The 11,692-nt window shown below is 40.4% G+C and overlaps 1 protein-coding gene across 2 annotated transcripts; it reads left to right on the top strand.

Annotated features, from left to right (window-relative positions):
• The first annotated feature begins 1,077 nt into the window (after window positions 1–1,077).
• On the top strand, window positions 1,078–11,615 carry ash2l (ash2 like, histone lysine methyltransferase complex subunit). 2 transcript variants are annotated; one of them, XM_053645483.1, is made up of 17 exons: window positions 1,078–1,141; window positions 1,572–1,638; window positions 1,882–2,021; window positions 3,769–3,857; window positions 3,960–4,054; window positions 4,292–4,387; window positions 4,511–4,606; window positions 5,283–5,358; window positions 5,543–5,560; window positions 7,085–7,187; window positions 7,276–7,493; window positions 7,684–7,851; window positions 8,505–8,698; window positions 8,820–8,912; window positions 9,002–9,100; window positions 10,189–10,248; window positions 10,356–11,615. In XM_053645483.1, the coding sequence occupies exons 1-17, from the start codon at window positions 1,083–1,085 to the stop codon at window positions 10,461–10,463; spliced, it is 1,779 nt and encodes a 592-aa protein (XP_053501458.1). In that variant the 5' UTR covers window positions 1,078–1,082; the 3' UTR covers window positions 10,464–11,615. The 2 variants fall into 2 exon arrangements, with proteins under 2 accessions (XP_053501458.1, XP_053501459.1); XM_053645484.1 differs by lacking the exon at window positions 5,543–5,560.
• Window positions 11,616–11,692: the final 77 nt, after the last annotated feature.

An 11,692-nucleotide genomic window follows, 5' to 3' on the forward strand; every position in this document is an offset into this window, starting at 1 on the left:
ATATATATATATATCAAAGTTGATGTGTTGGAAGCAGGGAAAATGGGCAAGCGAGGGGCGGCTGTGGCTCAGGGTTCGCAGGGTTGGTGGTTCGATTCCCAGCCCACATGACTCCACATGCCAAAGTGTCCTTGAGCAAGACACTGAACCCCAAGTAGCTCCCGATGGCAAGTTAGCGCCTTGCATGGCAGCTCTGCTACCATTGGTGTGTGAGTGTGTGTGTGAATGGGTGAATGAGACGCAGTGTAAAGCGCTTTGGATAAAAGCGCTATATAAGTGCAGACCATTTACCATATTACACATGCACCTGAAGACATAAACAGTTTACAGGTGGAAGATGATTAAGGTCTCAGTTACAATAATTTAGGACACTAAAGAGACACTAAAGACACCTTTCTACTGACTGTGAAAAACACCAGGAGAAAGATGTCTAGGGTTCCTGCTCACCTGCGTGAACATGCCATAGACCTGCTGCAGGAAGGCATGAGGACTGCAGATGTGTTCAGAGCAATAAACTGCAATGTGTGTAATGTAAGACACAGAAGACAGTGCTACAGGGAGACAGGAAGGACAGCTGATCGTATATATATATATATATATATATATATATATATATATATATATATACATATATATATATAGATAGATATAGATTCCAGATCATCTCAAAGGTGTTTAGTGGCCTTGAAGTCACCATGTGAGTTCTTCCCCTCCAAACTTCCAAACTTTACAAACCGTGTTTTCATGTGGCATTGTCATGCTGAAAGATGTTTGGACTATGCCTTTTTGTTTCAATGAGCTTCAATAAAGCTTAATGCTATATCATCCAAGACATTTTAGAAGACATTTAAAGACATTTTTTAGAGCGTTCTAGACAACAGTTTGGGGAAGACCTGCATACTCTCCGGGTGTGATGGTCTGGTGTCCACATACTTTTTTTTGCCTATAGAGTGTAACAATCTGTGGAACGCAGTAGTACCTACAGATGGCAGTACGAAGCTGATCTAACGGCGCAGCGAACAGCGAAGAAGACTCGAGTTCTCGCGAGATCTTTTTTTTATTCCGTGAATTGGTTTTCAAACATGGCTTCCGAAGCAGAGGCGGGCGCCGCAGCTGTTGTTGAGGGAGACTCAGCGGAAAGGCGAGTTTCAATGAAAATGCCGTTTAATTTACTTGCTATATATCTTAATGATTTGAAAAAGTATTAATACACGGATATAGCTAACTGACTTTTGCTCTGAGTGTTTAATTTTTAAAGCTTCACACGGAGTTTTAAACAGTATAGAGTTCCACTGTAACGAGTCTTTATGCTAGTTAGCAGTATTTACAGCACAGTCTTGTGTGTCACTGCAGACTAAACAAAGCAGGAATTCAGCTCTATAAGTCAACTTTTCTGAGTGATTAAAGATATGTAAATATAACCACGTGTGTATATATATATATATATATATATATATATATATATATATATATATATATATATATATATATATAAATAATAGTGAACTCGCTTGTTGACTTGCCCTGTAGAATTGAACGGTTTCTGTGAATGTGTGTGCGCACCATTGTAGAGATGCTTCATCAGGAGACTTAACAGCAAGCATGGAGTCTGAGTCCTCCAGTGGAAAAGAGCCTGTGGTAGGTTTATAAACACAGTGAAAGACCCAGTAACATGAATACATGCAGTTTAAAAAACAAAAACTGATTTATTCATTTGTGATCATCTAGGCTTATATGAGGGGTTCGCAAACTTTTTGAGCGAATGACAACAAATGGACCTTTTATATGAATTTCTCTGAGATCATGATTGTAAAATTGTGATCCCATTTCATCCCACTTCTGGCTTCTATATAGACTACAGGTGTGTTTCTGTTTTGTCAGGTGGGTGAAGGCACTGAGGGTGCAGACCTGCACACGGGTTCAGGAGATGAGGAGAACGGACGACAGCTGGGTGAAATAGAGTTACAGTGCGCGCTGTGCATGAAGTGGTTCACAGCGGACACGTTCGGCATCGACACTGCGTAAGAATGCAGGCGCTCATTTACAGTCCCCTCCGAAAGGAGAGTTCATTTGTTTGTGCTGTAAACCTGAGACTTTTGGGTTTGAGATCAAAAGATGTAGATGAGACGTGAGTTTAGGATTTCAGCTTTTGTTTCCTGGTTTTTACATTCAGCTGTGTTCAACAACATAAAACCTAGTACCTTTTTGTATCAGACCACCTGATTTTTAGGTGAGCAAAAGTATAGGAGCAGACCAGGCTTGAGTAAATTAAAGTAAATAACACTTAATATTCGGTTGCAATAACTGCATCCAGCCTGTGACTCACTGACACCAAATTGTTGATTTCTGCTTTTGTGATGCTTTAACAGGCGTTTACCACAGCTTCTTTCAGTTGTTTGGGGTTTTTTTTTGGGGTGTGTGGGGGGGTTTCTCCCTTCAGTCCCCTCTTCAGTTGGGTTAAGGTCTGGTGAATGATTGTCCAGTCTAAAACCTTCCACTTTTGCCCCAGAAGAAGTCCTGTGTTGAGGTGGAAGTGTGTTGTAGACTGTTGTCTTGCTGCGTGATGAAGTTCCTCCTGATTCATTTAGATGCATTTCTCTGTAAATATACAGAAAAAATGTTCCTGTAAACTTCTGAATTAATTCTGCTGCTACCATCATGAGTTCATCATCAATAAAGATTAGTGAGAATGTTCCAGAAGCAGCCATGCAAGCCCAAGCCATGACGCTACCTCCACCATGTTTCACAGATCAGCTCGTATGTTCTGGATCATGAGCAGATCCTTTCTTTCCCCACACTTTGACCTTTCCATCATTTTGGTAGAGGTTCATCTTGGTTCCAGAACTTTTGTGGATCATTTCTGTATTTCTTTTTGTGAATTCCAGTCTGGATTTCTGATTCTTACTGCTGATGAGTGGTTTACATCTTGTGGTATGGCCTCTATTTTTCTGCTCTTGACGTCTTCATTGAACAGTGGATTGCGATACCTTCACCCTGCCCTGTGAAGATTGTTAGTGATGTCACTGACTGTTGGTTTTGGGTTTTTCTTCACAGCGTTTGTCATCAGCTGTTGTTTTCTTCGCCAACCCATTCGGTGTTTGTTGCTCAGTAGACCAGCAGTGTATTTCTTTTTCAGGACATTCCAAATTGTTGTATTGGCTATGCCCGTTGTTTGTGCAATGCCTCGGATTGATTTTCCCTCTTTTCTCAGCTTAAAAATGGCCTGCTTTTCTCCTATAGACAGCTCTCTAGTCTTCATGTTGGTTTCCTTTTTAACAACAAATGCCGTCTTTACAGGTGAAACTGAAGGCTCAAACCAAGAGTAGCTCTTCAGAGCTATTTATTGTTTAACCAGTTGATCTAACAGCCCACATCTGGGTAACAAGGAACACCTGTCAGTCACATGCTCCCATGTTTTTGCTCGCCTACAAATTGGGTGGTCTGATATATAGAACATACAAAATGTGCTGTTGTTTAACACACCTACAGTACATATAAATACCAGGAAATGAAAGTTGAAATTCTGAAATCTCTTCTCGTATTCATCTTTTGATCTCAAACCCAAATGTCTTCCGTCTACAGCAACAAAAAAAGGAGTTTTGGAGTGGACTGAAGGCGCTTCTCGCTGTGATCAAATTGGAAACTCTGATGATCATGCATGTCATTGCGTCTGTGCAAGAGAGGTGTATGAAGTGTAAAACGTTTATAAAGCAGATGTGTAAAGTTGTATGTATGTATTTATTTATTTATTTTTCATTTTCCCCACAGAAACTGCCTTCCATTCATGACCAATTATGTGTTCCACTGCAACGTGTGTCATCACAGCGGAAATACCTACTTCTTGAGAAAGCAAGCGAGTGAGTGTTGTGTGTGTGTGTGTAGTCTCTGTACAGTTTCCATTTTAATTGTGAAGAACATTGATTTAGACTTCTGTTCCTGCTTGTGACGATGGTCCTCAGACCTGAAGGAGATGTGCCTCACAGCCTTGGCTAACCTGACATGGAGGTCACGGACTCGGGAAGAGCATCCGAAGACCATGTTTTCCAAAGATAAGGTAATATATGGAGAGCTGACTTGCAGAGCATGACTATATATTAGGGTGGGGGAAAATATTCTTGGACGTGTTGCGATTCTCATGAAAGAGCCTGTGTTTAAGTATTGCATCAATCCTTTGAAAGTTTGTGTATATTATATAGCCTACAATTTTTTTTAATACTGTTACAGATTAAAAGCAGATACCAGCCTGTAGGATTGATCTTGATCGAGATAAATCTGTCGCTCTATTTTCCAGGATATTATTCCCTTCATTGATAAGTACTGGGAGTGTATGACAACTCGTCAGAGACCAGGAAAGCTGACATGGCCGAATAATATAGTAAAGACCATGGTAAGTAGATTTAATCCTTATTTTCTCATAGTTTTTTTTTTCTAGCTCGCTGGATCATGTTTTCAGCTCATGCGAGTTTTCTTTTTTGTAAATTTTTCATTTTATTTATTTATTTTTATATAGAGTAAAGAGCGTGATGTGTTCCTTGTGAAGGAACATCCGGACCCTGGCAGTAAAGATCCTGAAGAAGACTATCCCAAGTTTGGCCTGCTTGATCAGGTATTGTTTGTAATGCCTTGTTTTTGCCTTTACAGTGCGTTCAGAACGTATTTAGACCCCTTCACTTTTTCTTAATTGTACAATACAGCTTTAATGTGTACGTATATACAATAGATAAATAAACAAAAAAATCTTGCATTTGTATTCATGTTGTTTGGTGAGCCTTGAGATGTTTCTGTATCTCGAGTAATGTTCACTTGTTCTCCGAACGCTATGAGGTCAAATAAATTGTCCATGGACCTCTGCGTCATTCTCATCATGGAAGAATTTTGGAGGCAGCAAGATTGAACTCGGGCGCTGTGTTTTAAGTTATAACACATCTAGATGTAAAAATATGAGGAAATGAAAGCTGAAATTCTGCTCTATAGTCTCATGTTCATCTTTTGATCTCAGACCCAGGTTCCTCAGATGTCGATGTGCCAAGCTTGTAGCATCTAACCCAACACTATAATTGCTACCAACAAGGGTTACGGTGTGAACCAAGTATTCAGAGTACTGAAAACTGGCATGCATGTGAAGTTTCTGTTTGTAGTGCTTCATTATGGAGCCTGTTGTGCTGTAAAATGTGTAGCCTAACAAACAGAGGAGACATGAAAGGGGTCTTAATACTTTTTAAACGCACTGTAGCCTTGAACAAGTGCATTTGCTAAACTGCAGTGTTTATTGTCTGTTTAAGGACTTGGCCAACATCGGACCATCGTACGACAACCAAAAGCAAACCACCGCTGTCACGACGGGTGGCAGTCTAAATGGTAAGGCTCCTGTCGCGTGACTCTAATGTGACTTTAAAAGAATGGTTTCCAAGCAAATCAAATATGCACAGTACTATCAGGTCGGTGTTCTGATGTTTGATGTTTGCGTCTTTACTTTTTGTACGTAATGGAAGTGCTGAATCTGTTCCATAATTAGCTTTAACGCTTCTACATTATATTCTAGGTGGATCGTCATTTTCAGGTGAATATGTAACCTAACGTCTGTGGCATTTGGAGCTCAGTACTGCTTTCTGTGCTCCTTTTCAATCCTTTTGCTCCTTGACTTTGTTTTCCTTATCTAAAGCTTTGCGTGTTGTTTTGGTTTTTAAGCTTGTTGTTTGCCTTCCTCCTTTTCGGATGTACTGTCCTCAACCTTCATCCTGACGTGTCCACTAATTCCTGCTTATTTGTGCTTGCGCTTGTCCTCTTTGCCACAAACAAATCAAATGGAAATTTATGTGCCACGGCCTTTGGTGTGAGGGCTTACCAAAATTCTGTCTGCACTGCTTTGAATAGAGATTTGTGTCCAATCCTGTGGCTATTAGATAACAGCCAAGCCCTGATCAGACCTCTGTCCTTGGCGGTAGTCAATGAATGCCAAAGTGTACGTCTGAGTGTATCTTTCATTTTCATGTGTTTTGCTTTTCTTACTTTTTTTTTCTTTTCTTTTCTTTTCTTTTTTCCCTCCAAGTGTAAATGTAGGTGGATAATTGTAGGACTTTGGAGATTGCTTCCTGGGTTTGGTTTCCCAAAAACAAGCATCACAGCACATCACAAGCTGACCAATCTAGTCTTTGAATGTTTATGGCGATATTTGTATAGCTGGAGGATCTTAAAACTGAGTTGTTTTTGGGAAACCGAATCTTGGGTTCGTAAGCACAGATTGCTGCAGCTTCTTCATTCTTCTTGTTCAGTTTAAGAGTCTTTTGTGTGTGTATTGTTCTTTTCAAGTGATACAGTAACCGATTGGTACACTGCTTCTTACAGGCTTAGGGTGTTTTCATACAAAATCTGTCCGTTTGCCGAGTCCGAGTCCGAGCGCGATCGGTTCTTTTTGTTTACAAATTTTTTTTGTCTTGGTCTCAAACTGCACATAATTAAATAAAGCAGCAAAAAAACAGTTTTATCTGAGGGGTGTGTAAATCTAAAAGCGCACTTGTAAATGTGTTTGTTTCTCTGGTCAGAAATAAAGCAACAGGAAATGTAAACGAAGTGAAAAGTCATCTAAGCTCGGAGAACATAGAGCCAGTGATAAATAAATAAATAAACGTCTTTTTAACTAGTTTAGAATATTTTGTGTATCACATCCAGCATGTATTTTATTTTACTTTTCTTTTTACTGCTTGTTGGTCTAAATATCCATATACAACACGTTATATTTCTGTAGCACTACAGCTCTGTCCTTTGGTCCGGTTCATGTCTTGTGATTCAGTTTGTGTTTGCGTCTCACCACTCGCTCTCGGGCTGCTTTGATTCTCACCTGCACACACCAACCGCAGCGAGGGGGCGACGACACACCAGGGTTCAATTCAAACGGATTAAATACCAAATATGTGAAAGCACCCTAAGTCAGTTCGTACAGTCTTATTTGGATTATGGTATTAGATCATCTAGCAAGAAAAACCTGTCCCAATCCCTAAACCGGACAGGATTGTGGTTGGTGATTGCTGTTGAAATTAATCGTGTGTATTGAGATGTGCATTCTTAAGCTGCTGTTTCCGTCAAGGTGGCCTTCCTCCACCCGGTACGGGCAAAGGCAGAGGCGCCAAACGCAAGCAGCAACAGCAGCAGGATGGAGCCACTGCAGGAACGGCTAAGAGGACACGCAGGTACAAGTTATTTAAGTTAATGTGTGTATGCGCACTCTTTTTAGTTGTACCGTTGCTTTGCTCTAATTGGTGTTTTCTTGGTCCCCAGTGACCCTCTGTTTGCAGCACAGCGCCTGCCTCCTCACGGCTATCCTCTTGAGCACCCGTTTAACAAAGACGGCTATCGCTACATCCTGGCCGAGCCAGACCCACACGCACCCGACCCAGAGAAGCTGGAGCTGGACTGCTGGGCGGGAAAGCCCATCCCCGGAGACCTGTACCGAGCGTGTCTCTATGAGAGAGTGCTGCTCGCCCTGCACGATCGAGGTACAGTCGCGACTTCACGCGCAGTCACTTGGTCTCCGAGTTATTAGTATTGCTGGACCATTTCAAATGCTTTTATTGAATAATTATACACATTTGTAGTATGAATAAGGAAAACGATTGGGAACAAAATGTAGCCTCTTCATCCTTCATATTAATAAATGGATTTCTACTTCCCGTTATGATTTCTAAGCTCCCCAGCTAAAGATCTCCGATGATCGCCTGACTGTGACTGGAGAAAAAGGGTACTCAATGGTGCGAGCGTCTCATGGGGTACGAAAGGGGGCCTGGTACTTTGAGGTGACCGTAGATGAGATGCCCACCGACACTGCTGCCCGCCTCGGCTGGTCCCAACCTTTAGGTTAGTATTATTTCACCCAAAAATGATAATAACAGGAAGTACTAATAAGCACTAGGTTGTATTTATGAAAATGAGCTCATGGCAGTGGGTTTTGCTGCAGTGGCTTTTATAGGCATCTTTGTTTGTATATACAGTTGCAATCAAAATTACTCAACCGCCATTGAAAATCAGGTTTATTGGCAAAATTTACAGCCTTTCAGCTTTTTGCAATGAAACACATCAAACAAAAGCAATTGAAATAGTTCAACACAACAAAGTGGTTTCCGAAAATTTAACTGAACATGCAACTTACAGCTTGTTGACAATAAACCTGATTTGCACCCGATTCCCACCCATATTCACAAAGCTCCGCCCCCAGGATATACAGTGGCCCATCAAGTTGAGTGTCTATGAAATGAATGATTGGAGGCATTGCAGCTTTAATTACTAAGCTGGGCAATGTTTGGATCTGTATTTTAAAATCAGTGATTGGTAGAGCCTTACAAATGTGTTCCAGATATTTGGTGCATTAAAAGCAAAGGTGTTATTACACCCCCCTGTCAATACCTGAAAATATGAATGCTGAAACTGCAAATGTCGTCTGTAACCAACAATATCGTTTTTGGTGTTCTTGTCAAATGAAGGCCTCAGAATTTGTTGCTGCTGTGTTGTAGGCAATCTTCAGGCTCCGCTGGGCTACGATAAGTTCAGCTATTCGTGGCGCAGTAAAAAGGGCACACGCTTCCATCAGTCCATCGGGAAACATTATTCCGATGGTTATGGACAGGGAGACGTCCTGGGCTTCTTCATCGAGCTACCAGACAATACCGAGACTGCAAGGACACTCCCAGACACGTACAAAGACAAAGTATGAGCAAAGCAGTTATCACAATGTCCTCTCTAGAATTGTTCTCTAAATAAAAATGATGTGCCAAATTATAAATACTAGTTTTACTGAGTGATTTGATGGATATTCTTCATTCTTGCAGGCACTGATTAAATTTAAAAGCTACCTCTACTTTGAGGAGAAGGATTACGTGGACAAGGCGGAGAAGAGCTTAAAGGCAATAAATAAAAGTCGAGTGAGTAGTAAATCCTGCTCGAAATTTGCGCGCTTCTTCTCTTGGAAATTGTGTTCACAAATGCTTTGTGTCTGAATAAATCTTTCTAGATGATTTTTTACAAGAACGGCGTGAATCAGGGGATGGCTTTTGAGAACCTGTTTGAGGGCATGTATTTCCCTGCAATATCGCTCTACAAAAATTGTCAGGTACGACACTTTCCACTCTACTACAGTTGAGTCCGTAAATATTTGGACAGTGCCGTCATTTTGCCTCTGTACGTCACCATAATGGATTTGAAATGAAGCAATCAAGATGTGATTAAAGTGTATACTTTCAGCTTTAATTCAAGGGGTTTAACAAAAATATATTGCTTTAAGCATTGAGGAATTAGAGACATTTGCAAATCCTTTGTAGTCAATGACTGCATGAAGTCAGGAACCCATGTACATCATCAAATGCTGAGTTTCTTCCCTTGAGATGCTTGGTCATGTCTTTACTGCAGACGCCTTCAGTTGCTGCTCGTCTGTGGCTCTTTCTTCCTTCAGTTTTGTCTTCAGTAAGTGAAAAACATGCTCAATTGGGTTGCGGTCATCATACGTTTAAGAACATTCCATTTCTTTGCCTTAAGAAGCTCTTGGGTTGCTTTCACGGTATGTTTTGCGTATTGAGAGTTCCCATGAACAGCCAAATGCATAAAAAATGCAAATTCAACATTTGGCATGACATATCGAGGAAACGGGCCACACCTGGCCATGAAACTGCTTATCAGGCAATTCTCCAATGACTTTTGAGCTCGTGATACTGGAGGAACTCTCTAAAGAGGAAAAAAAGGCTGTGATTTCCTCACAGTTGATGCAATGTGTTTGTTAAACCCCTTGCATTAAAGCGGAAAGTCTAACCTTCAATCACATCTTGATAGCTTCAGTTCAGATCCGTTGTATAGAGGCAAAATTATGAAAATTATCACTATCCAAATCTTTATGGACCAGACTGTATTTATTCTTTAAACAAGTTGCAGCTTTACATAATAGGGATGGACAAATGTTAATGTTGAACACAACATGGTGCAAGGTGGACAAAACACTACCACAGGCGCCTGGGACAGGATTACTGTACATGTTTGGGCTATTAGATTTTTGTCGATAGTTGTCACTCGGTGACTGTTTAAACACGAAGCTTTAGGTTTTTTTGCTAGAACATGCCTTATTTTTCCAGATTTAGTTGCAATTCAGCATAAGGAACTCTAGGTGGCGACACTGGCAGTGTATCCAACTGTTTGCCTCTTCTCCTGCAGGTATCAGTTAATTTTGGACCACAGTTCAAACATCCGCCAAAAGATGTCAAGTTCCAGCCTGTGAGTACAGTATATATATTCATGCATGGTAGTTTGTAGCTTATTATGATTATTATGATGATTATCTGAGTTGAGTGTTCTGAGCCTGTGTTTTGTTGTGTGCTCAGATGAGTGATATGGGCTGGGGTGCAGTGATCGAACATTCTCTCGCAGACATCCTTTACCACGTGGAGACGGAGGTTGACGGCCGGCGCAGCCCTCCATGGGAAGGTTAACTGCTGCTTTCTTGAGCCACACGCGTTAAAGCAAGCGCTTTTTAAAACACGATGTCTGTGTACTGGATCTGTAGCATGTGGGCGATTTTACTACGGGCAATTCTGACATGTTTTCTCGTACTAAGAAAAGAACGGAAACGAGTTATTAAAATACGCAACTTTTATAATGCAACTTGCAGAGTTAAGGAAATAATCAACTTTGTAATCAATACTGCAGTGATGCAGTAAAGCGCAATTCCAGTTACTGGTGCTTTTTCTGTTATCCATAATAAACACAAGTGCTTTTCTTTTGATGAGTCCTGTAGAGGGTGAGTTGTATGAATGTACAGCTTGTATTACAAGCAACTTTAAAGAAATAAGCAACGTATTCTACGTAAATATTATTTTATTGACACCCCCCCCCCCCCCCCATTACAATTTTTGAAGTTAATAGGTTTTGTTACTTTTCTTAGTACAATGAAACATGTCACTTCCTGTCCATTGTTATTGCACGTGCATTACAGATGCATTAGATAGAAATTTGGTTGGAAAAAAAAAAAATACCCCGCTAGAACATTCCTTTAATGTCAAGCCCAACATCTTACCAGTGGAGTTAATACGATTCTAAACACCCAAATCACAACTTTACATCGCGTCTTTTCCATTTTCACTCGATTGTGGATCGAGAAATTTAAGGCTCAGAGAAATTTCTAGCGATCGAGGCATATTTGGTCATTTATTACGTTGGTAAACCGTGATACTGAATCTGTATTGTTGATTGTCGAGCCTGTGTGAGTTAGAATACTGCTTATGTGTATTATTCAGTGTGTATTATCAAACATGAGGAGAAATTGTATAACATCAATATTGAGAGTTGCAGTAAACTACAGAATGTTTTCTGTGCCATTGTTTTTTTACTCATCGTACATAAAACTGTGATATGGATGGCGTCCAGTTGGCTTTATACGTGTCGAACACCAACACAGTCTCTGTTACATATCTGACACCAGAAGTAACATGCCATACATTTAGTCCTGGTCTTTTCTTTGAAACCTTCCTTAACATTTGTTCACCTAGGTGTAAAATATGATTTATTTTTATTGATGTTTCCATATCCCTAAACCTTGTTTTATACTGAAGCTTGTTTTAATAAAGTTAAATATTCTAAAAGTCCACTGATTTCCGTTCTCGCTGATGGCAATGCCAGTGTGTTTCAGCTTACTGAATAACAGACAGAAGGACAAAACGTA

The sequence above is a fragment of the Ictalurus furcatus genome, chromosome 16 (genome assembly GCF_023375685.1).
Source record: "Ictalurus furcatus strain D&B chromosome 16, Billie_1.0, whole genome shotgun sequence".
In the NCBI taxonomy this organism is placed as follows: Eukaryota; Metazoa; Chordata; class Actinopteri; order Siluriformes; family Ictaluridae; genus Ictalurus; species Ictalurus furcatus.